General features: G+C 43.4%; 1 protein-coding gene across 2 annotated transcripts in view; it reads right to left on the bottom strand.

Moving 5' to 3' along the window:
• The window catches only part of ABCA1 (ATP binding cassette subfamily A member 1), a 176342-nt gene that overhangs the window by 54431 nt on the left and 97019 nt on the right, over positions 1–24892 (bottom strand). Inside the window, exons 14-27 of one of the 2 annotated variants that reach the window (XM_069240375.1) lie at positions 24500–24676; positions 22325–22547; positions 20257–20478; positions 19208–19412; positions 18307–18420; positions 17421–17592; positions 16015–16146; positions 14543–14682; positions 13127–13264; positions 9932–10152; positions 9025–9097; positions 8276–8478; positions 7370–7418; positions 5710–5823 (exon numbers count right to left, since the gene is read on the bottom strand). In XM_069240375.1, the coding sequence (XP_069096476.1) occupies positions 5710–5823; positions 7370–7418; positions 8276–8478; positions 9025–9097; positions 9932–10152; positions 13127–13264; positions 14543–14682; positions 16015–16146; positions 17421–17592; positions 18307–18420; positions 19208–19412; positions 20257–20478; positions 22325–22547; positions 24500–24676 (2183 nt within the window). Of the gene's footprint in view, positions 1–5709; positions 5827–7369; positions 7419–8275; positions 8479–9024; positions 9098–9931; positions 10153–13126; positions 13265–14542; positions 14683–16014; positions 16147–17420; positions 17593–18306; positions 18421–19207; positions 19413–20256; positions 20479–22324; positions 22548–24499; positions 24677–24892 lie in introns of both variants that reach the window. The other variant, XM_069240383.1, reaches the window with a different exon arrangement.

Raw genomic sequence — 24892 nt, 5'->3', positions numbered from 1 at the left:
GGCTAGCTTTGCTTTTTGTAAATGGAGCAAGTAATTTACTATATGTTTTGGAGTTGCGTCTAGTGGTTGTATCTGATTATGATGGCAGTAACAAACAAATCTTTTCCACTTACTTGCGTAGCAGTGTCTAGTGGATGGCCTTCTGGCCTGCTTTATGACCTCCATACACTCTTGGCTAAGTTGTAAGTGTCCGAATTCTAGGATTTCAGGAGCCAGATTGCTAGATTCAGCGATGCTGGATCTGGGTGTCTGATCTGTTGGTTGTGTTGCGTTAACAGATCTGGTTTGTTCGGCAGTTTGATGTGGGGTACTACAGAAAGATCTAGCAGTGTTGTGTACCAGGGTTGTCTTGCCCACGTTGGTGCTATTAAAATGAGTTTGAGTTTGTTTTGACTCAATTTGTTTACTAGATAAGGGAGGAGAGGGAGAGGAGGAAAAGCGTAAGCAAATATTCCTGACCAGTTCATCCATAGGGCATTGCCTTGGGATTGCTTGTGTGGGTATCTGGACGCGAAGTTTTGGCATTTTGCGTTCTCTTTTGTTGCAAATAAGTCTATTTGAGGTGTTCCCCAGAGTGTGAAGTAGGTGTTCAGAATTTGTGGGTGGATTTCCCATTCGTGGACTTGCTGGTGATCTCGAGAGAGATTGTCTGCCAGTTGATTCTGGATCCCTGGAATAAACTGTGCTATGAGGCGAATTTGATGGTGGATTGCCCACTTCCATATGTTTTGAGCTAATAAGCTTAACTGCGTTGAATGTGTTCCTCCTTGTTTGTTTAGATAATACATCGTTGTCATGTTGTCTGTTTTGACAAGGATGCATTTGTGGGTTATGATTGGTTGGAAAGCTTTTAGTGCTTGAAAAACTGCTAATAATTCTAGATGATTTATATGCAGTTTTGTTTGATGTATGTTCCATTGTCCTCTTATGTTGATTGAGATGTGCTCCCCACCCTGTCATGGAAGCATCTGTTGTTATTACGTACTGTGGCACTGGGTCTTGGAAAGGCCGCCCTTTGTTTAAATTTATACTGTTCCACCATAGAAGCGAGAGGTAAGTTTGGCGGTCTATTAACACCAGATCTAGAAGGTGACCCTGTGCTTGAGACCACTGTGAGGCTAGGCACTGTTGTAAGGGCCTCATGTGCAGTCTTGCGTTTGGGACAATGGCTATGCATGAGGACATCATGCCTAGGAGCTGTAGTATTGTTCTTGCTTGTATTGTTTGATTTGGAGACATGTGTTGAATGACTCTGTTGAAATTGTGAATTCTTTGTGGAGTTGGCGTTGCTACTCCTTTTGTCGTGTCTATTATGGCTCCTAGATATTGCTGTACTTTGCTTGGCTGAATGTTGGATTTTGCAAAGTTGACGGTGAACCCTAGTTTGTAGAGGGTTTGTATGACTTGATTTGTGTGGTTTGAGCATTGTGTGAGCGAACTGGTTTTGATTAGCCAGTCGTCTAGATACGGGAATACATGTATTTGCTGCCTTCTGATGTGTGCAGCGACTACTGCTAGGCATTTTGTGAATACCCTTGGAGCGGTTGTTAAACCGAAAGGCAATACTTTGAATTGGTAATGTATTCCTTTGAATACAAACCTTAGATATTTTCTGTGTGATTGATGTATTGGTATATGGAAATATGCGTCTTTGAGGTCTAGGGTTGTCATGTAGTTGTGTTTTTTGAGCAATGGTAACACTTCTTGTAGTGTGACCATGTGAAAGTGGTCTGATTTGATGAATGTGTTTACTACTCTGAGGTCTAGAATTGGTCTCAGTGTTTTGTCCTTTTTTGGTATCAAGAAGTACAGTGAATAAACTCCTGTGTTTATTTGTGTGCTTGGTACTAATTCTATTGCATTTTTTTGCAGTAGTGCTTGAACTTCTATCTCTAGAAGCTGTGAATGGTGTTTTGATAAATTTTGTGATTTTGGTGGTATGTCTGGAGGGAATTGCAGGAATTCTATGCAATAACCATGTTGGATAATTGCTAGGACCCATGTGTCTGTAGTTATTTCCTCCCATGCTTCGTAATATTGACCTATCCTTCCCCCCACTGGTGTTGTGTGGGGGGGGGTGAGTGACGTGTGAGTCACTGCTTGTTGGTAGTGGTTTTGGGGCTTTGAAATCTTCCTCTATTCCTAGGGAATTGCCCTCCTCTATACTGGCCCCGAAAGCCTCCCTTGTACTGTCCCTGGTAGGTGGACGGTGCGGACTGTGAGGTACTGGCTTGTGTGGCCTGACCCCGAAACCCTCCTCTAAAAGGTGTTTTGCGGAAGGTGGTATAAGATCCTCTGCTCTGCGGGGAGTAGAGTGCGCCCATGGCCTTGGCAGTGTCAGTGTCCTTTTTGAGCTTTTCTATGGCTGTGTCGACCTCCGGACCGAACGAACGAGTTACTTACCTTCGGTAACGACTTTTCTGGTGGATACATTAGCTACCTGTGGATTCCTCACCTGATGAATACTCCCATGGCGCCAGCATTTGACGGAAATCTTCTTACTAGTCTCTGCACGTCGACGAGGACGTCACTCTAGCCCACGCGACGCCGTCTGACGTCATACAGGCAATAAGAAGTCCTCGCCGACGTGCCGATGACAGTACCAACATTTTTTACGTGCATGAGAATAATAATAATAACCCAATGCAATGAAAGAGCAAAGCAACATCTCTTAATATTGTAAATCACACAACATTGCAATAAAATAGCTGTAGATTTAATATAACCTTTTTTTTTTTTTTTTTTTTTTTAAACAAATAAATATATTTATACATACGAATCATGTATATACCCAATATATATATAGATTTATATATAAATATACACATATATACAAATATCATACATGCACAATGTATTGCAACTTTGAAGACCAAAAGGAGCACACTCAAGGATTGCTTGGAGAGACCAAAAAGGTAAGGGGGAGGCGGGTGGGACCGTGAGGAATCCACAGGTAGCTAATGTATCCACCAGAACGACTTCTTATGATGTTTCTCCTTCTTCTTTGACTTTGCCATGAATAACTTGGCCTCGCGCTCTTTGAGGGCCTTCGGATTCATGTGTTGACATGAATCGCAAGTCGAGACGTCGTGGTCGGAGCTCAAACACCATAGACAGTCGGAGTGAGGATCTGTAACTGACATCTTGCCCCCACACTCTCGACAGGGCTTGAAACCCGACTTCCTCTGAGACATTGTTACCGCAGAGAAGACTACGCAGCAGACAATACACTGTAACCACGAAGGTAACAGTAACTCCCTCGAAGATAACCGTTTCGAATGCACGGAAAAAAGGGAACTGTCATCGGCACGTCGGCGAGGACTTCTTATTGCCTGTATGACGTCAGACGGCGTCGCGTGGGCTAGAGTGACGTCCTCGTCGACGTGCAGAGACTAGTAAGAAGATTTCCGTCAAATGCTGGAGCCATGGGAGTATTCATCAGGTGAGGAATCCACAGGTAGTTGTATCCATCAGAAAGAAGTTTTTCGTTTACTGGCATGTTAAGTACTGCCTGCTGAATTTCTGGCTTGAATCCAGACGTTCTGAGCCATGCGTGCCTACGGATGGTAACCGACGTATTAATGGTCCTTGCGGCTGTGTCTGCTGCATCCATAGAGGAGCGTATTTGATTGTTGGAAATGTTTTGACCCTCTTCAACAACCTGTTTTGCTCTTTTTTGTAGATCTTTTGGGAGATGTTCAATGAGATGCTGCATCTCATCCCAGTGGGCTCTGTCGTATCGCGCTAGCAGCGCTTGTGAGTTTGCGATGCGCTACTGGTTTGCTGCCTGGACAGCGACCCTCTTCCCGGCTGCATCGAACTTTCTACTTTCTTTATCTGGGGGAGGTGCATCCCCAGAAGTGTGTGAATTTGCCCGTTTTCTGGCAGCCCCTACCACCACAGAATCTGGTGGCAGCTGAGAGGTGATGAATACAGGGTCCGTAGGAGGCGCCTTATACTTTTTGTCCACTCTAGGCGTTACTGCCCTACTTTTAACTGGCTCCTTGAAGATCTCCTTTGCATGGCGTAGCATGCCTGGGAGCATAGGCAGGCTTTGGTAGGAGCTGTGGGTGGAGGAGAGGGTGTTAAATAAAAAGTCATCCTCTACTTGTTCAGAGTGTAGTTCCACATTATGGAACTGAGCTGCTCTAGCCACCACTTGTGAATAGGCTGTGCTGTCCTCAGGTGGTGATGGCCTAGTTGGGTATGTGTCTGGGCTGTTATCAGACACTGGTGCATCGTACAAGTCCCACGCGTCTTGATCTTGGTCGTCGTGGCTCATGGCGGTGTGAGCTGGCGAATGTGACGGGGTGTAAGTTGGCGAAGCCGGAGTTACAGGTGGAGGCGAGGGAGGAGGTGTTACCGTCTTTGCTGTTTGTTGCTGAGGAGCCTCTCGTGCTACAAACTGAAGTGTTCTCTTTCTTTTGACAGGTGGAAGGTACTGATCTTCCCTGTCCCCTGCTGAATAAAGATACGCTTTTGCGTGTGATCCACTTCAGTGGATTGCAGTTCCTGTTCGAATCTGTGTCTTTTCATTTGTGAAGACATAGAAAGTTCTTCAGTATAGGAGCCTGAAACTGGGTCTGTTGGTGCTTTTTTCGGCTCCGAAAACCCTGTTGTTTGTTTTTTCGGCTCCGAGGTAACCTTCCTCTTCTTTTGTGCCGAAAAATCTTGGCCTCTATGGTCTTCGGCGCCACTGTCTCGGCGTCGATCCGTGTCGACACCGAACTCTCGGTGTCGATGCTTCTCTTTAGCACTCTCTCGGTCCCGAGGAGGCTGCGTGCCGGTGTCTCGACCGGAGTCGGACGATCTCGACACTGAATGGGCCTTTTTCGGTGCCGATTGTTGGTCACCGTGAATTTGGGTTGAGCCATGGCCGGTTGGCAGTGGCGTCCCCTGGGCCTTTTTGCCTTTTTTAATTTCTGATCTCGACGTCTTACTCACAGTTTTTGTATTGTCGAGTTCGTCGGAGTCTGAATCCTGGATGGAAAAGGATTCCTCCTGTTCCTCTTCTGTCTCGAACTGTCGATGCTCCTTTGGCGTGGACGCCATCTGCAGTCTTCTCGCTCGACGGTCGCGCAGAGTTTTTCGGGACCGGAACGCCCGACAGGCCTCACAGGATTCTTCGCTGTGCTCGGGTGACAGGCACAGGTTACAGACCGAGTGTTGGTCCGTATAGGGATATTTGTTGTGGCATTCAGGGCAGAATCGAAACGGGGTCCGTTCCATCGGCGTTGTTCTCCACGCGGTCGGGCCGACTAGGCCCCGACGGTGTGCCGAAATCTACCCCGAAGGGCACTGAAGCGCTTCGATGTTCAATGCGTTGTCGTATGTGTTTATCTCGAACCGGATCGCAACGATACCGTCGAAAATCTTCCGTTTTCAGCTATCTTTCCGTTCCGAAACTCGGAGCGACAGGAACACGTCCGAACCCGATGGCGGAAAGAAAACAATCGAAGATGGAGTCGACGCCCATGCGCAATGAGCACAGAAGGAGGAGTCACTCGGTCCAGTGACTCGAAAACACTTCTTCGAAGAAAAACAACTTGTAACACTCCGACCCAACACCAGATGGCGAGCTATGCAGACCATGTGTATCTACAGCGACAGATGCCATCGAACACATACATATTGGTTTCAATAGGGGGTTAAAAGGTAGAGGCAAAAGAGAGAAATACTTTTGAGGTAACACAAGACCTCAGCAGTTACCTGGATCTATTTCAGAATCATTGGGGTCAACAATCTCGTCATCGGTATATGGTCGAAGGCAGCTCTGCCGGTCTCCAAAGGCATATCTTCTCCTTTTAGCAGGCAAGGTGCCATCTGGTTTAAAAAAACAGACAATTATGAAGGATTGCTAAAACCTGGCCAGATGTAATATGGTGCACATCACTTGAGGTAAACCCATAAAATGTAAGTAAACACATTCATGTTGTGTTACTGATCATCATTTAATATATTCAATTCATAAAGACATATAAAGCATTTTGCAAGATAGTCCAGCACACTGTGATTAAACAGCAACACTCTAATGAAAAATTGGAAGAAACCTGACAGTATACATGCTAACTGTTTTACAGATGCAATGATAAATCTTAAAATTTCAACTTTTACTGCATGTGAAGACAGTATATCATGCCAAACAGAGAGATGCCACAGTGTGTAGTTTGCAAAACCAGCCATACAATGACCAAAGCTTACTACACACAAAGGTAAGAACAAGAACAGAAAGAGGGACTTGTTTAAATATCCACATCCAATGTTCCAGGAACGTGCAATGGGGCACAGAAGGTAACAATAAATGGGTTAAGTTCTGGATCTCAAAATCTGCACTGCCAAACTCTGAAAGGGAGAGATACAGGGCGTACTGAACACATTTGTCTTGACTTGCTCATTCAACGCTGATTGGATGAAATGCTTTATTAACACTGCACGGAACCACACTGTGTCTGTAGGGATGGGACCTCCATGTTGAATCAGTACACCTACCCTTAGGTTTGGGGTTGCCTACCCAGAGCCAAGGGTAATAACTCCGTACAGTAAGTGTTACTCTTAGTTGTTGCACGTATATCTCAAGGACTGTTTTGCGGCCATTTAGATATAGCAGATCATATTAATGGGCACTCATTACGTTTATGAGGATAAACTGCAATCTTGGACCACCAGACAGTATGGGCTGACCATGAAAAAAACAGTCACCGGCAGAAGAAATAATTGCCTGATGGCATCACCTCTGCTAATGTGGTATTTAATAGCAACCAAGGGTGTTCTAGATTACTCAAAGACAGGGAGGAGATTAAACATAGTGATAAAATTGAGGAAAAAACATTACGTCTTCATATTACACTGCAATGTGGTCTGTGAAATTTGTGTTATTTGCTTCTGTGTAATTAGGCGAAATTTCAAAATAATTGGGGGAAATACACGTATTATCCTGAAATGCGAATCTATCATTAGTGCTATATTTTAGAGCAAAATGCATTCTTACTTCAGTTTTGCCATGAGCTAGCATTTCGCAACAAAAAATAGCACAAACAGAATTGCTACGAGCAACAGCTGATCATGTCTAGTTGTTTGGGTTGTTCCTGCACTACTTTGCCCTAACTTTCCCCAAAGTGCAGCGTAATTATTTAAGTGGTGTAATTTTGAGAATTTCAAGTAACAAGTCTAATGTGAAATTCCAGAGATTGCAGAAATTACGTCAGGGTAATTTAAATTTCCGCCAGGCCTAACTGATACTTGTGCACCGGCATCTCAGCAAGTGTCGTGCAGAAAGTGGCCTCTTAACTTGATCATTTGCTTCATCTGTACATCTGAATGCCTAGGATAGGTGAATACATCAATCGGCCAAAACAGTAGATAACGTTACCAGAGGTCTCAGCGTCCACTCCAGTGTCATCAGCTACTTTAAGAAATATCTGAAAGTGAAGGAAGAATTTCCATGAGAACATGTGCATTAACTAGAATGTAGTACAACCCATGCCTCCTGTCTATACCGTGAAACACTTTCACCCTTCTCCCTCATATGTTTATCCCCTGCCACACTCAGGTGACTGTACAGAATGTTGTCTCAAGTTGTCCTTATTTTGGAAGTGGTAAACCCTCGGAGGTAAGGGTGTGTGCCCATGCACGTATGTCTGACCTTGCATGTATATGAAGATTTGTTTTTACAGAAGTGGCATGACAACATGACAACAAAGCAATGACCAACAGAAAAAGTAGAACAGCGAGACTGTTGGATATACTGCGGAGCAATGAATGGGTCTTAAGAGACTATAATGTGGAATGGCCCTTGAAATGATAATGATTTATCCATTTGTTTCTTTGTACCTAGGTCAAGGGCAATACATTTGGGGGAGTAACGGACAGGGCTGTAAACTCCAAGAAAGGTACAGTTTATGAATAGTAAGGGATTTGGAATGGGCTAGTGTGGTACTGGATGACAGATTGTTAGTGAGAGCTTCCATGGAGCAGTGAGGAATGGGGTCAGGTAAGCAATCAGAAGAGAAACAAAATAAGTTAAAAAGCAGAGAGTTGAATCAGTGTCTTAATTAAGCCAGATGATGTAAAACAGAAATTTTCTGGTTTATTTTCTTTGTCCCTCTCTGTGTTACATAGCAAGGTTCATAATCTGCTAAGTCTTATTAGTAATGGAAAGTGTATCACATTACTTTTACATTAAACCTACAAATGCATTGCTTTGTAAAAGTAAATTAACCATGCACTTTCATGCCAAAGGCTCTACACTGCCATGCCTCTTTCGCGGCCCTCCTACCTCTTCCAGTGTTGTATCAGAAACGCCATAGCCCGAGATGCCCAAGTCTGAGAGACGGTCGTCGATCTCATGGAACAGCTCCACAAACGCGCCGTCTTTGGCTGCCTCGTACGGCAGCACGTAGGTGAGCTCGTGACCAATGTCCTCCACCAGCCGCGCATTAGCCACATGCTTGTTGATTAGGTTGGAAATTGCAGAAACATCTGTAAAAGGGGAAGCAGTGCAGCACCGTATGACTGCATAAGTGCCTAACACCAGGAAATACAAGAACATTTACATAAACTTGCACAGCTATGTTCCTAAGGAGTAGAAACTGGGCCTCCAGTGCTCAGTTTATCAACCTCATACACATATAAGGCTAAAATGGTCTTGGAGTGGTTCACACTTGTTATATGTAGGCCATGGCACATGTCAGGAGTGTGCTTTTAATTTACTAAGCTACTGGGAAGCAGTCATATGGCTACTGTGCCCCACAGTCCAATAGTCCAATGCACTTCCAGTTCACATGCACTTCTACATTTCACCAAATATTAATAAAAAACGGTGTGGTATCTTCTTAAGGCACATAGTGGGTCTCTTTAGATCACCCTTAGAAGGATGAAAAGCAAAGTCAAGCGTGGTGGGATCCATAACTATGCCCAAAGGTTTTTTACTGAGCTGAGCAGCACATGGTCTACCAACTGAATATCCCACAGACTCACAAAAAGTGCATAAGGCATAAAAGCAATAGGGTGACTGCGAACTCTTACCTATGGTTAAAGTGTCACTCTCGTGGTCACTGCCTAGGCCAGCGTCAGAGCTGCTCTGGGAGACACTATCCTCCTAGTAAGTAAAAGAAACAAGAAATCCATTTCATAATAGTAAGTATCAGGACTTATATAGCCAGAGAGAGTAAAAACAAGAGGCAGTTTTGTATCTCAGATGTTCTCAATAGCTGCAAGGCCAGAAGTGTGTGACTGGTAAAGCTTCCAAGAGGTTTTGCAAATTCCACACTTGCCCGCAGTCTAACAGCTGCATCTTAACATTGTAAGTTGTACTTCCCTTTGCTGAACTAGTCTACTGGAATACCTTACCTTGACATAGGGTTATTGCTGTGGTGGGAAAATTAAATTTGCTGCTTCCTAGCCCACAAACCTCTCCTCCACCCCTCAAAATCTCCTCGTTTTCCCTCATCAGCCACACTTTCCATGTATATCCTGATGTGAAGTGAATGGTGCTTCGCAAAAAATTTGCATTTTGCTACAGACGTGAAGGGTATTAAAAAAAACTATGGCACTGTTAGACCTGAAACTCAGTATGTGTACATGGCTTTTGTGAAGAACAGTGTGCTTAACTTCCAATAGTATGATAATGTTGCAGTGCATTAAGTAACAAGGAAAATGTGCTGCATTTCTATTGAATGGCAAGGAATCACACAGCAAGTATTATTTGACATAATTTCTTAGGTAAAAATAGTGATAATAATGAGTCTAGATGTACAAGATCACTCTACAAAAGCTGCTGCTAACAGGGTACACAGGCAATTTGTTCTGTCAACAGCCTTCTGAGGAGCTTCAGTGGCTGTTTTTTTAACTCATGATCAACAGCTGCTGACAGCAAGCTTGCTGTCATGAGGCAGGAAGGATAAGCGAAGAAGAGTAGGGCATGTATACGTACCTTCTTCAGGAAGGATACAGTGCTGCTGCTGTCCCTGCAGGAGCTCAGCGACGAGTCCACGTCCTTCTTCACAAGGGTGAGATAATAGCCTGTGCCCAGCTGGTTCTTTAAGAAGAGCGAAGAACCCACGCAGCACAGCTTGCCATGCGAGATGATAGCAATGCGATCCCCTAGAATATCCGCTTCATCCATGTGATGGGTCGAGAGAATAATGGTGCGACCTGCATGCGGAGTGACAAAAGGTAAGAGAATGAAGTGTTAGCGGTATGCATCTATGTGGTACACCCCTTCACTTACTCACCCAGTACATGTGTACGTAGACCAGCAGCTCATTCATACACTTGCTTTTTAGGTATGGAATACAGACCGCTCGAGCTGTCTTGTCAGCCTCATTTCTCCAACAAAACATAAAGCACATGCATAGAAATGTGTACTCATAGGGGGGGGTTTCAGTCAGTCCTCTACATTCATTGGTCTGTTCAGATGTCTTTCACAATTTGCTTCCACCCAGCCCACACGACGGCGTAAGGCAATGGGTCAGCCCACTTCAGCTACTGGCTCTCTTCACAGTGAATGACAGAAATTTGCACAAACACGTGTGCACATCTGTCGAAAGTGAAGTACAATCCAGTGACAGGTCGGATAGGGCAATCTTGGCTGCTTTTAATTCTCCTTAAATTTCATGTTTTCTATTTATTTTTTCCAATTGACCGTTTTTACACATATATGCAAGCTACTTGCAGATGGAGGCCTTTTTACTTTTTATTATTTTTACACTTTTAATGTTTATTGTATTTGTTTGGAAATAACATTAATGAGGAAAAAGGCTGGGCTTGTCAACAAGGCTAGACCACCTGGCTTTGTCAATGCGTCCATACAATGGATATCACATAACAAATGAAAGAAACACAGACTAACAGTAATGTGGGTTAAAGCTGTTCCCAGCAGGACATACATTCCCAACCAACACTGACTTTATGGTGACAAGTTTGGATTTTCCTCCTTCTTCATCCAAAGATACATATTTGTTTAATTTATGATTGCTGGATTCTTTGCTGAGCAATCAACAAACAACTAGTGCAGAGCACAAACCAGGAGGGGCGAGGATGCTCCAAATTCGAAGGCCTTGCCACTACATCATGCAGAGAAATGCAAAAGGTTCCGGTCCTCTTTCCAAATGGTCACAATCTTGTAGGCCCTCAACTGAGCTGAGCACTAGAGAAACACTGTCCCTTGACTCCACACCCAGTGTAGATACTCATACTGCAAACTACCCAAATATGGGATCGCGTCTAAGTGACGGGCAGTCCTCAACATAGCAGGTGACCTGGATGGTATCACCCCTTTCTTTATTGCAACAATCAATTCTGTCTCCAGTTACAGCCTCTAAGGGCAAAGGATGTTTTTTCTTTCTTGCTACCTCAGAGAGGAAAACTATTCACAATTGTGCAAAGATAGTGAGTGTGTGGCGCAGAAATGTCAGTTCATCAAATCACATACATACATTCAAAAGTGCCTTAAAGCCAATAAATGTCCTCTGTTTTGTGAGTGTATTTCCCACAACACAAAGAAACTGAGGCAAAGCCCTACTTTTAATCTTGGTAAGGCTTGATTGAGGACTACCTTTCAATATGCGGTATCCGGTCTATCAAAGATACACCCGCCTGCATTATCTCAAAGATAAAACTCTGGAATAAATTGCACATTGGTAACATGTGAAGTGTAGTGGGCCCTCCAGGGCTAACTTAACTGCTATAAATAGTAACAATGTACTTGTTAATATAGTCTGATAATGCTAAGAGTTGTAAATAACAAATGTTACGTTTACCAAATTTTATGATAGTCAAATTACCTGTTTCTTTTAATCTTTTGACTGCCATGCCACAGGAGATGTCAGCAGGGAGTGTATATCTACAGAGCCCTTGAGAAGCACTGGCTTTGACAAATCATTTCAGTGATGCTACTGGGCCAACGTACAACCACAAGAATAATAAGGTAGAGACCATTGTCCCTAATTAGAATTTGTCAGACAGTGCACTCTGACAAAAATGTGGCAGACATCCTATCCGCCATATTACAAGCAAATTATATTCAATGCTACGTTAAATAGCACAGGTAGGGCAGGTTCCAAATTTCTGATACAGTATAATGTCCTCCAAACTCTAAATAAACTCTAAATAGTGCTCCATGTTGGTGGTGGCAGGCTAAATGATACTTGAAAGCAGCTCATGACTTAAGGAATGAGATATGGGCGATGTTCCTCAAAGAGTGGAAGCTATTTCACAAGTTTTGTCATTTTATGTATGATTTCTTAAAGGAAATATCGTAGAAAAACACTGAATTGTACAATAAACCAAGAGCTCAGGAGTGCATGTTTATCTGTTTCAACCTTGTTGCTCTGTAGCCAGCTGTTAATGCCCTCCGGCCTGACAACACCTAGAGTCTATCTGTAGAGTTTGCAATGCCTCTGAGTAACATGACATCAAATCTGACAAATATAATACTGAGTTAACACTGAAGTTAATTCCATCAATAAGTGAGGAATACACATTTCCTTAACCTATGACCAGAAAGATAGTGAAGTAGGCTGCAAGGAGAAGAGGATTACAGTCAGTAGCAAAGAAAATGCAACTGTAAGTGTCTGCATCGAAATAGTGACGTCAAGATATTTATCCAACGTGCTCTTCTTCGCAGTACACAGAAATCAGGGTCTGAAATAAACTACTCAAATGTCCGCAGATTCCTGTTGCACCCACACACAAATCTTTTAGCAACAAGTAAAGGAAATACTTTTGCCATCGCACATCAGACATCATTGGAGCACGTGGTGACGCCAATGCCGTCCTTAAAATATAAGTTTGGTAGTTGCAAATATTGCACCCATTGAATCAGAATCACACCTGGAGTATTTCAAGAAAAACAGCAAAATGAAAAAAAATTAATTCTTAAAACAACCTGTAATTTACTGGAGCGTGAGCACTGGGGACGTTAGGGTTGAGGTGAAAAAGTTCCCTTAAAACCAAAACCTGTCACTAGCGTCGTCGAAATCACGCCATACTGTACATCAATGGGACAGTCATGCAACCTCACAATCTGTGCCCCAAGTTTCACTCTTGAAATGTATTTCCTCTCCCCGGGTCTGCCACTCATGTCCCTGAGGCACTGTTTGGTGGTCTTGTTCAGCCATGAACGTACCTTGCCGAAATTTCAACAGCAGGTCCCATATCCCTCTGCGAGAGTAAGGATCGACGCCTGCAGTCGGCTCATCTAAAATGACAACCTTTGAGTCGCCCACGAAGGCCAAAGCCACAGAGAGCTTTCTCTGCATGCCACCTGTGAAAACAAAATGCATGTTGAAAAAGCTAGTCTCTTGGTGACCACGCCTGCAAGTTCTTGTATAGCACAGCAGAGCCCCGTAGGAAAGAACCACTGCATTCGAACATGCACTGGTCTTCCTCATACGTGCAATCTCTATGACAGTCTACTGAGAGAGAGAGTGTGAATGAATGAGAGAGAAAAAAAGAGAGAATTAGCGCGTGTGTGTGTAAAAGTACCAAGAGACTTTACAGTTCAATCATTTTTAGTACAAAACAATTCTTCCCTTAGAAGTAGAGTATACACAGAGTATATTTTGCCATCAGATTAGAATACTTGATGTTAAATATTATACTTCTAAATAGAGGCGGAGCTGAAGTTATGAGTCTTAAAATAGTTTGAAATAATTTGAATAAAGGCAGGAGAACTTTGCACAACATTTACAGAGCTGCCAAAATAGACTGCTTTTATACTTAGCATGGACTTTAGCCGCTACACAATATTAGAAGGTCACATATCTGATGATGACACAAAGGTACAGGACTGGCTGTGAAGGAAACCTTCTTTTGCCAAATCGAACTTATATCTGTGAGGTAAAAGCCCTTAGTGTCACCCTTTTCAATCTGGTTGCACGAGATACAGTAAAAACCTTTCTTGCTTTCGAGACGCGCTCTATACCCATTAACAATTGTTTTCTGACCAAGTAATATCGACTTTATTATATAGATGATTTAACTTCTGAAATATGAATATGGAGATTTAAGGCACTTTTCATTATAAACCAAGAAAGATTTCTACAAGGTGCCCAGCTTCGAGAGGGAACAAGAGTGGGCACAATTGAGACATTGTTTCCCTTAAGTTGCCGCAAAAATATTTGCATGTTTACTACAATAGTGATATTGAAAGTTGAAATACTGTGCAACATTAACAGAAGAAAGTGGTTCACATTTTTTTAAATGTAAATGTGCTGTTAACATCTAGTAATAGATGGTATTCGTTTTATCGACCACAGAACATGCAAAGCCTTGGTCAGTCCTGCTACTATTTGAACCCGTGGCCTGTGAGTTACAAAAAAAAGCTATCTCTTCGCCTTGAGGTGTCGAACACTCTTACCCCAGAGAAAGCAGGTATATAATGCAAATGCCTGCCAGTAGGCAACTTCTGCTTTATTGCTGACGAACTGCAGCACTGTTCGATCCAAGGCTCACTTCTGCCAATGGAGTACCTCTGCCTCCCACTATGACCCTATCTCAGGCTCTGTACAGTTCTCCACTGGTACAAAGGACTTAGCCGTACCTGAGAGTTCATTGGTTTTAGCCTTCTTTTTTTCCTTCAAGTCAACATCAATCACCATCTGCTCCATCTCGTCCTTCACCTGCTTTTCAGATGAACCCTTGAGGCGGGCATAGAACCAGATGTGCTCCTCGACCGTCAGCCTGCGAAGGAAATCACAGATCATGATAGTGACAGGACGTGACAGCAAGTCACACTGTCTAAAGATGAGCAAGGAAACAAGCCTACCACAGGAAAAGGTGAGGAAAAGAAATATCTCAGAGACAACTATCTGCTCTGGACAATAAAAGCGAACCACAAAAAAGGAACCCTGGGTACAGCAAATTAAGGCAGATAAGTTAACACTTTCAAACAAACATGGCAACACCAAAAGACTGTCCTGGAATTCAGGGCCTGTGGCAAGGCTGCTATCGATATGGATACAAGTGTTGAGAAAGGTGACTTGCTTTATCTGGACACTTTGGTGCTAATATATTAACATATTTACTATGCTTTACTATTCTCCAGACAGCTTTGACAATCGTGTATGGCCTTTTAACTCTCACCCCACTGTTAGTGTTAAAGCATCTAACAGCGCTCCAGAACAGGGCTTTGGTACAAGATTAAAGAACTGCTTCATCAGAGCTTCACACCAAAACTCTTGCCCATCATGGTCTGCACCACACACAAGATGAAAGATTTTTAAAAAGTAAAGCCCTGAGGTAAGAAGACAGTCAGTGCTGCATTCTACATTTAAGAGATTGCCATTCATTACACCAATTCTCTATTTTGTCCTTACATGACAAAGCTCCTACAGGTAGGACAAGCCTGTGGTACCTTATAATGTCACAGCATGTGACATTATATCAACTTTCATGTGATTTCACGAGAAGTGCAGCAGAGTGCCTTTGATGTCAGCGAACTATATGAAATGCATAAATACAAATGGTACAAAAATTGAATGGGGCAGACTGTGTTTCATTTTTCATATTTAAATGATGAGATGTAATTGTCTGCAACATTGCATTACTTCTTTCTTTATACTGGCGGTGCATGGAATGTCTGCAGTAGATAGGGTATGCCCAATAAGGATGTAAGGAAAGATCATCGATGAAGCAAGCCTACTAAAGTCAGGTGCACAGCCTTTACATTTGAGCCAGCTAAATGCTTTAGTATCTTCTGAAACCTACGCCTTCATAATGTCAGTCAATTAGGTTGGCTTCGCTTAGTTAGAAGAGCTAAGCTGCAGGTCCCCTCTGTTGAGGCCTTGCTCCGCAGTCACAGCAGCAGGCCAGTGAGTAACGGCAGAGCGCAGAGAGCTCGCTGAGCACACATAGTCCAGACCACATCAATGTTAAAGTTAAAGCCTACCAGGGTTCAGTGTAAGGTGCCCACAGACATCTACCATTCCTCAGCTGAGGGAGCGGTGTCACTAAGAAGCAGCTATGGTTCCAATGTTAGACACCACTTCACCAGACAAATCCCACAATACTCACATGTCAAAAAGGACGTTATGCTGGGGACAGACCCCCAGATGCCGGCGTATGGAGCTGATCTCAGAGCGTATATCTTTACCCAGGATGTACGCAGTGCCCATGGTTGGGGGAAACAAGCCTGTTAAGATGGACCTGTAAAGAAACACACACAAATGTTGTAGAAAACACGCAAAACGGTAAAACAATGACGTTCACTAAAAAAAAAAAAAAACTATAGACATATAAACGAATAAATGACTGGATTGCAGAATTGGCTAAACAAAAAACTGCAGTCCACTTCCTGGGGAAAAAAATCGATAATTTACATTCAGAAATCACTTTTTGGTCTCGAACACTGACAGTGCTCCAAGCAGGGACAGAAGAGATAACCAAGCCTTTAATGTTGTGATGTTTATAGGGCCTATTCCTGGTTGGCGTGTGCCTTGTCTTAGCTGTGTACAGTTACTTGGCTGATACAACAGATGCGCTGATGCAAGACTTTAATCTATTTGCATAAGAAAAGCCAGCATCATCAGCTGCCCTGCCGACATTTAAATCAGGTTCCAAAATGGTCATGCTGACATTTGGCTCTAATGAATATAAAAATAAACAGCACAGAAAAAAAGCACAAACTACTGGCACCGGAAGACCCAGGGCTGTAAAAAATGAAAAAGATACTGACTTTGCCAAGGTGGCGGCAAAGACGTCACGAAGATATTAACCAAAAGTATACCTTTTTAGAAGGTATCATCTGTGCTTGGCAAAATGTTTGCAGGATTGAGAGCAAGAGGTCTAGGCCTCGCCAAAAAAGTTTAGGAGCTCCAACTAATAAGGCTTGCCAGCGATTTGAAGAGCCAACAGGTTCTCTCTTGCTGATGTACTGTGTTCCCAGGAACTCTCAGAATTGTTATTTTTAGGTACCCTTGTAACAATTACATTTCTTCTGAATCACGTTATGCTGTCAGTTCTATTGGACTTATACGCCGGTAATGTGAGGGACTTTAAATCGGCTAACTAAATGTGTGCAAAGACCAGTGCTTAATTTGTAAATAAAAAAGTGCCAGTGCCAAAGCCCTCCTCTTAAACACGTGGCTGCTGCAATTAAATGTGCGAACACAGAATACTGAGGGAGCGTAATACTGAAGCCATCTTGGGCCTCATTAATACATTTACGGCCACTCCCTGTCCATTCAGCTCACTCTTGCAGCTTTCTGCTTTCTTGCTTTGTGACCCTTTTTCGTTTTTCTCTTCCTCCTCTTTCCCATATGTGTCTTTTGCTTGCAGTAAATGCGTGAGGCAGAAAAATAAGTGGCGGCCCTCAAAAATAAGTGCCGCTGCTCTGCACCAGAAACAACAACCACAAATTAAGCACTTGCAAAGACCAACTAAAACTAAAAGTGAGGGGGAGAATTCCATTTTGTACTTACATAGTAGTGGTCTTGCCAGCACCATTGTGTCCCAAGAATGAGGTGATCTGGCCTTCGTAGAAGCTAAGAGTGAGTCCATCGATTGCTAATTTCTTGCCGTCGCGGTACACCTTCACCAGATTCTGAATGGATACCCCCAACGTGAGGTGGCTGGGCTCCTGCTCCATGCACACTAAGGGGAAATGGATGCAAAGTGTAAAGAATAACTTTTGTCACCAAGGGTGGTCTAATGGACTTACTAATTTATTTACAGCAAACGTAATCCTTTTGTCGTTCCTACTGAGTTTCAGATGATAGGATGGTGAATCATCCACAGGGACAGGCAGATAAAGTATCACCACAGATTGTGTCATTCAACAACACCCTCCTAGTGCAATCTAACACTTTATTAATAATTCCATCTCTCGTCTGCATTTTTAAAAATGGCAATGTAAGACGGACACTGACCAATCTGAGAAGAACGTTACTCTGGAAATGCATCTCTTCAAACCCACCACCAGTGCAGACTTTAATACGCATACTAAATGCAACTAAACCATCTATTCTGCAAAACCTCTAAACGGTCTCCCACTCTGACTTCTCTCTCTATTAGATATGAAAGCAGCTTAGCCAATCATGGCTATTCTAGTGTCCCGCTCCTTGCTTCCCTTTACATTAGTTGTCTTTCGTGATGCGCTGCACTTCTATGGCCTGCAAGTGTGGGTACCAGTGACCATCCACATCTGATCCTTTCACCATGAAGCTATAGCCGTACTCTGTTGGCTGGCAACAAAGGTAGCTCAGCATCTAAACCCATCCCAGTACAGCAAAGCATCAACACAGAGCACAACAAGCCATATAGCACAACATACAGTAGCATAAAATGAAAAGTCAGATCCATACTCACTCTCAGAAGCTTCTTTCTGGTCTGACTGTTTGTGTCTAATCTCCTGGGATTTCTCACCACACCAGTACGACTTTGTGAAAGGGAAGTACCATGGGCGGGGAATTCCATACTGGCCTGAGAACAAAACAGAGAAACACTTAAAAGGCAACAGATCATCGTGGTTGGCTGCACTTTTCGAAACTGAAATAAAAAGTATGGACATTCTTTCACCCTGGAAATAAATCCGTCAAAACTATGGACTGCCAACCACAATTCACCAAGCTGCAGGATATGAGGAAAGATTCTGCTCTCTCCTAATACTACATTCAAAATACTAGTTGAGTCTCAGCCACTGCTATATGCTTGTGATTTAATATGGTGATCAAAGTGCACAACAGAGCTTGTGCTTGCCAATAAGGCTGACATTGTGCTTATTTTCTGGGAACACAGCACATTTTCCCATTTGAAATCAGAAAGTGGAGGGAAGAAGAATTTTAAGAGGGCCACATATGACTAACACCCATGTGATGACCACTTCTTGGTTCCCAAGTCAGAGGTGTGCCTCATAATGAGAAACGTTTTGGAGTGTGGGAGTTCCACCTCGAAGGATCTCTCTGCACATTTTTATAACGAGGTCCCAGTGAATGAAAGAGTCAGGAGTCATAGGGAGAAATCTTATCACTGACAGGAGTCAAACCTTTAGTTCAAGGACTTGCAATCTGGGTCATATTGGACTATCCAACCGTATCCAACTGTTTCTAAAATGCCCTTTGAAAGTGCTAACATATCTTTTTGCGTCAAGCACAACGCCCCTGATGCAAAACATTTTGTTTCTGGCTAATCTGTGAGGCAATCTGGCCCTGGTTTTGGAAGTATATGTTGCAATGTCAGCCACGTGTTCCCTTTGGGATAAAATGCTCACCTGGGAAGACTGCTTCGATGTACCAGGTCATAACACCATACAGGAAGGTGTCGAACAGCATCATGACGGCAGAGGTGGTGAGGTTGTAGCCATCCTCTTCCAAGGGACTCTCTAGAAGGTTGTCCCACTGCACACCAACACCCTGCTCCTCAAAGACAGCAAAATACTCGCAGCCAAAGCCAAAGGCTACAGGGGAGAGCAGACTCTGCAAGAAGAGGAATGCAAACCAGCATGTTACAGTCACTCTCTGAGCAGGAGAGGGGGCTGGGGGTCACTATTCTGAACTAATCTGGCAGTGGAAGGATTTGCACCATAGTCTGAACTTAAACTTCAGACGAAGGGCCTCATTTACAGATTGACAGATGAATTAATCTGTAAAAATCCATCCCGTCCACAGAATTATAAGTATCAAAGACTATAATGCACTTATAGTACATACAGCGAGAGGGCATCGGCTGCATCTGTGATGGAGTTTCCAGTCCATCAATCTGTAAATAAGTCCATGAATAACAAATGAAGAGGAGACGTGAGGTACTAAAATGACTGCCTGGGTACACTGTCAAAACTGCCAAAGAATGCACGGATTACTGAGTGGTGGATTAACTCTGTTTCAGAAGATGTTTACTAGCTTCTATCAAATAGCTTGAATATTTTTTTTAAAAAGTGTATAAAAATGTTCCTCTTCATCAACCTTGTAACATATTTATAATATACGGTAGGGGGGACTTTAGCATATTTTTGCCCTTCAATACCTCGTCAGAAGTAGAGAGCGATAAATAAACACAAATATACCAAAATGATATTTTGAACGCCTTAACCTTGGGATTTGCAGTAGTATAGTTCATGTAAAAATATTATTGTGTTTTCACAACGCACAAATTGTAACTAGGTTTCAATAAGGAGGATTTGCATAAATTATAATGCTGATCGCCAGTACGCTGAGATATATCATAGGCTCTGGACCGCTGTCTTACTGTGTGAGTTCTTCACTATTGTACAACCTATTTGTAGAATTTTAATTGTGTCAACCAGCAAACAGGTCAACTTACCGCAAATATTTTGAGCGGGAAACCTATGTAGTCCTGCCAAGCCACACACAGCACGTAGGGGAGGTAAAGCGTGAAGTATATGATCCCACCACAGGCTGCCGCCAAGTTCGCCCGTGAAAACAGTGTGCTGATTAGGAAACACTGCAGTATGGTGACCACACCAAACACAGCCAAGAACAGAAAGACCACGGCAGGGTTGCTGTAGGGGAGCAGGTTTCCCATCTGAAGAAAAGGAGACAAATGTAATCTCAGCCTTTCATGTTGCCAATATTTATGTCATGCCATGTGTGTAGAGTCGTCTACAAAGCTATGTCCCTAGCATGGCTGGTGGGGATGTAACAGCTAAGTTCTTCATTTAGTGACACTGCCCGAAGAAAGCTGTTCATGCAGGAATTGCAATGTTAAAAGTGCACCTCAGCCTGCAAGCAGCTGCATTTGGAAAGAGCTGCAACCAAGCTGTATGCCATCTCTGGAAGCCAATGCTCTCCAAATCATACGTGTCCACATAACAAAGGGAAACGTGGAGGGCTGCGCCAGAGGTGAGAGAGAGAGAAAGGATACAGGAAATGGAAATGGAAAGAACAGAGACAGAAACACATCCATAAGCAACTCACAAGGACAGACACCGTTGTTGTACATAGTTCTTTATGATGAAAACATCACTTCTTTCAAGAATGGATTACACTAAAGATGCCTAGGCTGGTAAAATGTGAGCTAAGGATGGTGTGATTGACGCAGTGGTTTCAGGATAACAGCAGTGCTGGGCCTTTGTTATGACTGGACTTTCAAAGTCTGGTGCCATTTCTGCACAGCAATGCTGCCAACAAACAAGAAGGCATTGTGCTGGGCTCTTTCTAGCTCTGGCAGTATTTGTGTCGACTAGCAAATAGATGAGACCTGCATTAAAAAGTGTTTCCTGGGACCAGATTCGAGATTTAAAAAGGTAAATAAGGCAGCATCTTTGCAATCTACAGATTAACTAACCTGACAGTCTTAGATTACACACCAAATTTTAAAAAGTGAATTTATCACTGTTTCTAAGCCAAGAAGAAAGTCATGTACTAAGGACTCTTAAAATGTATGCATGGGGGCACTATTGCTGTAATCTCAAATCAACAGCATCAGACACTGTGGTTAAAAGTGTTACATTGTGTTGTACACTATGTCCATTCTGAACATATATTGTAAATTTACTAATTTAATACGATTAACTGACTGACGCCCCAGGGTTTGGTTCACAAAAAAGGTATTTCATGCATGGACCTGTTCATAAGACATGAACATACTTGGCAAAATTGCCCTTGTGTACAATCCTGGACAGAAGGTGTTGCAAGGTGACTGCTTGGATTTCCCCAACCCCTGCTTCCCTTTGGGCGTCGTGACCTGGCACGTTTACAGAAAAGCAAATCAAAATTCAAACATGGAACGAATATGGTTTCTCCTTTATTTGAGCTATTGTGCAAGGATGTATGTGATTTCTCGGGGGGGGGTGGTTAGAAATAGGGTACATTCCCTTCGATGGGACATTTAAGGCCCCTCCAAGTACATACACTGCCTCAATCATTTAGGTGGTCGACAACAGGCCTGCTGGCATTGACAGACTCCTATCCCACCACATAGTTCATACGTGGTGAAGCATAAAGCAGCAGACATGCTCTAACTTTACTTTTTACTGAGGTCAGGGCTACCTAGCATTCACGTGGTCAGCCCTCCCATCTAACTTATGCATGAAATTTACTTGGATCTGGCTCAGAGATGTCAAGTGGAAATATGTGTACAATGTATAACTGAACAGACTACAGAAGAAAAAAAACAGAGCCTGCAGGAGTGGTGAGCAAAACAACGCTTCTTGGTCATGCAAGAGTCATCAAAAGAAGTCTTACTTTTGGGAGGGGTGTTTACAAAATATGCTTAGAGATACTGCTTGGGTCAAGAAGCATGCAACATAATGTGTCTCCCTCCCAGCAACTGTACATAAAGCACAGATCTTATTTGAAAATAAGAACGCCCTAAAAAAAAAAAATAACAGTTGCTGATTCAAGAAGAGGCCAGCAACAGCAAAATTCACCTTGAGGATCAGCACGAGGAGCCCAGCGCTCATGAGGAGGGGGATGAAGCTGCTGATGAACCAGCTGAGCCAGAGGGTGGCGTTGTCCAGCCCCATAATCCTCATCGTCTCTTTCAGTCGTGCTTCCTTCTCGTACACGATCCCTTTGATGATCAGAGCCACCGAGTAGATCCAGGCCAGTGTCATAAACAGAGGCAATGAGCGGCTCATCACTCGCAGAAATCTGGAAGGCAGAACAGGTGACACGTTGGTCATGAGGTGATGAAACAGAGATGTTTCCAGACAACACAGGAGACATTAGGTCACTGTCAATGAGCTGCTGCTCATGGGTTACCTCCTCTACAAGTGCCATGGCGTCTGTTCAGGAAAAATCGGTCCTGCTACTTAACAGAAGCCATAACTGTTCTTAATGGTTAACAGTGACAACAATATTCAGAAGTAGTCTGAAAAAACAATTCTTTGGAGCAACTTATTTCTGATTTCTAAAGATGGTAATGATTCCGAGGGCATTGCAAGGGGCTGGTAGTAGATCTTCCTTCAAGTTGAGGTGAGGTTGTTTTTTAAATGTATTCTCACTTGCAGAGAGCTGTATAAAAAGCCTGCACATCTACCAGAAACATCAAGCTCCAATACCGGTGCTAGTGGCAGGGGTGGCTCCTCCATTAGGGAGGAGGAGCGCTGCCTCCCCCTGCCAGCAGCGGCAGTCGCAAAACTTTTAAAAGAAAACAATAATAAACATTTGTTTATTATTGTTTTCTTTTTAAGGGGCAGGGCCACTGGGGTGACGAGCAGTGAGGGGGAGAGAACAGCACACCTCCTCACTGCACATGTATGTTTGGCCGGTAGTCTTTGGGCCGGCCAAACACACATGCGCACTAGGCCGGGCTGGAGAGAGCCTGCACAGGCTCCCAGTCTGCCTGTGAGCACCCTGGCTGGGCGCTCCCAGCCAATCCGGATGCTGCTTTGAGCAGGGTCAGGATTGCGTGCAGGCAGCAGAGAAGAAGCGGATGGAGCGGTGCAGGTAAATATATATTTTTTTATTTTCATTTTTATTTTCATTTATGGTCTCCAATGACTCTTGACTGAATGAATAAAGATGCATTTATTCAACTTTAAAGAGTCACGCAAAGTTCCCCCTGAGACAGTTGTAGCCAGGACGTAGATCCTTTCCCTCCAACTCTCAGCGCTATCACCACCAAAGAGCGTTTCACCTATTTATGTCCAAAGCATTCCCAGAGAATAGGACGACCTGCATGAACCATCGATCAGTGAGTTCTTTCAAACAAAAAAAAGCATCCACTCTCTTGATCTATGTGGAGCTTGATAACAGGAACCCCATGAGGTCTGCGTGGACTGGAATCTTTCTAAAGCCGATAAAATTAATACCACTAAGTTGAGCAAACTGAGATGATTAAACAACCCCTTCATATGTTTACTAAGAATGATTTTTGCCTAGTTTTATGGAACCGTGGGGCCACCATCCCATGTTTCTGAGGTCTTTGTCAGGGGCTCGAGCTGTGCTGCTAATTCAAAGTACAGTCGTGGAACGCTGCCATCCATATCTCTATCTCTGAATTGTGAGGCGAGAGTCTGGGGATCAGCAGAGCAGGGTATCCACAAAACAATGTGTTCAAAAGATTTGCACATGAGTGTCAGACACCATGAAACTAAATGCTGAAGCGCTTTCCACTTTAAGCACGTGGTATTGAGCATGCATCGTTGTTAAATGAGACAAGAAAAAAAACTCGCTCTACGCATGATGCATGTCAAGCCACTGTCAAGCGTTCAACGGTCAGATAAAGAGCGAGATGAAGCTCTATTTGACAAAACTGAACCGCCATTAAGAGCCAGAAGAGAAGACTGCAGTAGTGAAGGCTAGACCAAAACTTTTAAACTGAGTAACTTAATTGTGATAATTGGCTCAGTAAGACATAACCTGTACTTGTGCTAGTTTAGCATACATAAGAGAAAAGCTACATGTTAGTCTACGTGTTGGTGCCCTAAAATGTGTTGTGGTGGTGTAGAGTCGCCCAATGTTGCCTAGGACTTGCCCTTGTTCCCAGACCCTGATCAATGACCCACAAGGATCACACATGACGTTTGACATGAACAAGCTCATATGTCTTTCAGCGTTCATGATACTCTGGCATGAATGTCAAAACTGGTGCCACTTACACGTCATCGACGTAACAGGGGTAGGGCATCTGCTGCACATACACCCCTGTCTTCTGTTCCGTACCAGTCTGCGTGCGAACAATCGCTTGTTCCAGCACGTCCTGCAAGTAAGTAAATCCTCCCCAGAAATAGCGCATGTCTTCAAAAGGGTCAGCGCGGGGTCCAGGGTCCCAGTACCTGGACAGGAGACAGACAGGAAAAGCAGATGAAAGCACTCAGTCCTCTTCCCAACCCAAGTCTCTAAGTAGTGGTTCTTAACCTTTTGACTTTTGGGGACACCCACTGAATCAATATAGGAATACAGGGAACCCCATTGACCAATTGTTGTAAGTCAGGGACCCTCAGCATAAGCATTTTTTTTTATTTGAACATCAAAACAATACACAAAATACA

Source organism: Pleurodeles waltl, chromosome 1_2 (assembly GCF_031143425.1).
Source record: "Pleurodeles waltl isolate 20211129_DDA chromosome 1_2, aPleWal1.hap1.20221129, whole genome shotgun sequence".
Lineage (NCBI taxonomy): Eukaryota > Metazoa > Chordata > Amphibia > Caudata > Salamandridae > Pleurodeles > Pleurodeles waltl.
Note: the sequence above shows the minus strand (reverse complement) of the source record. Positions and strands in the feature narration are given on the sequence as shown.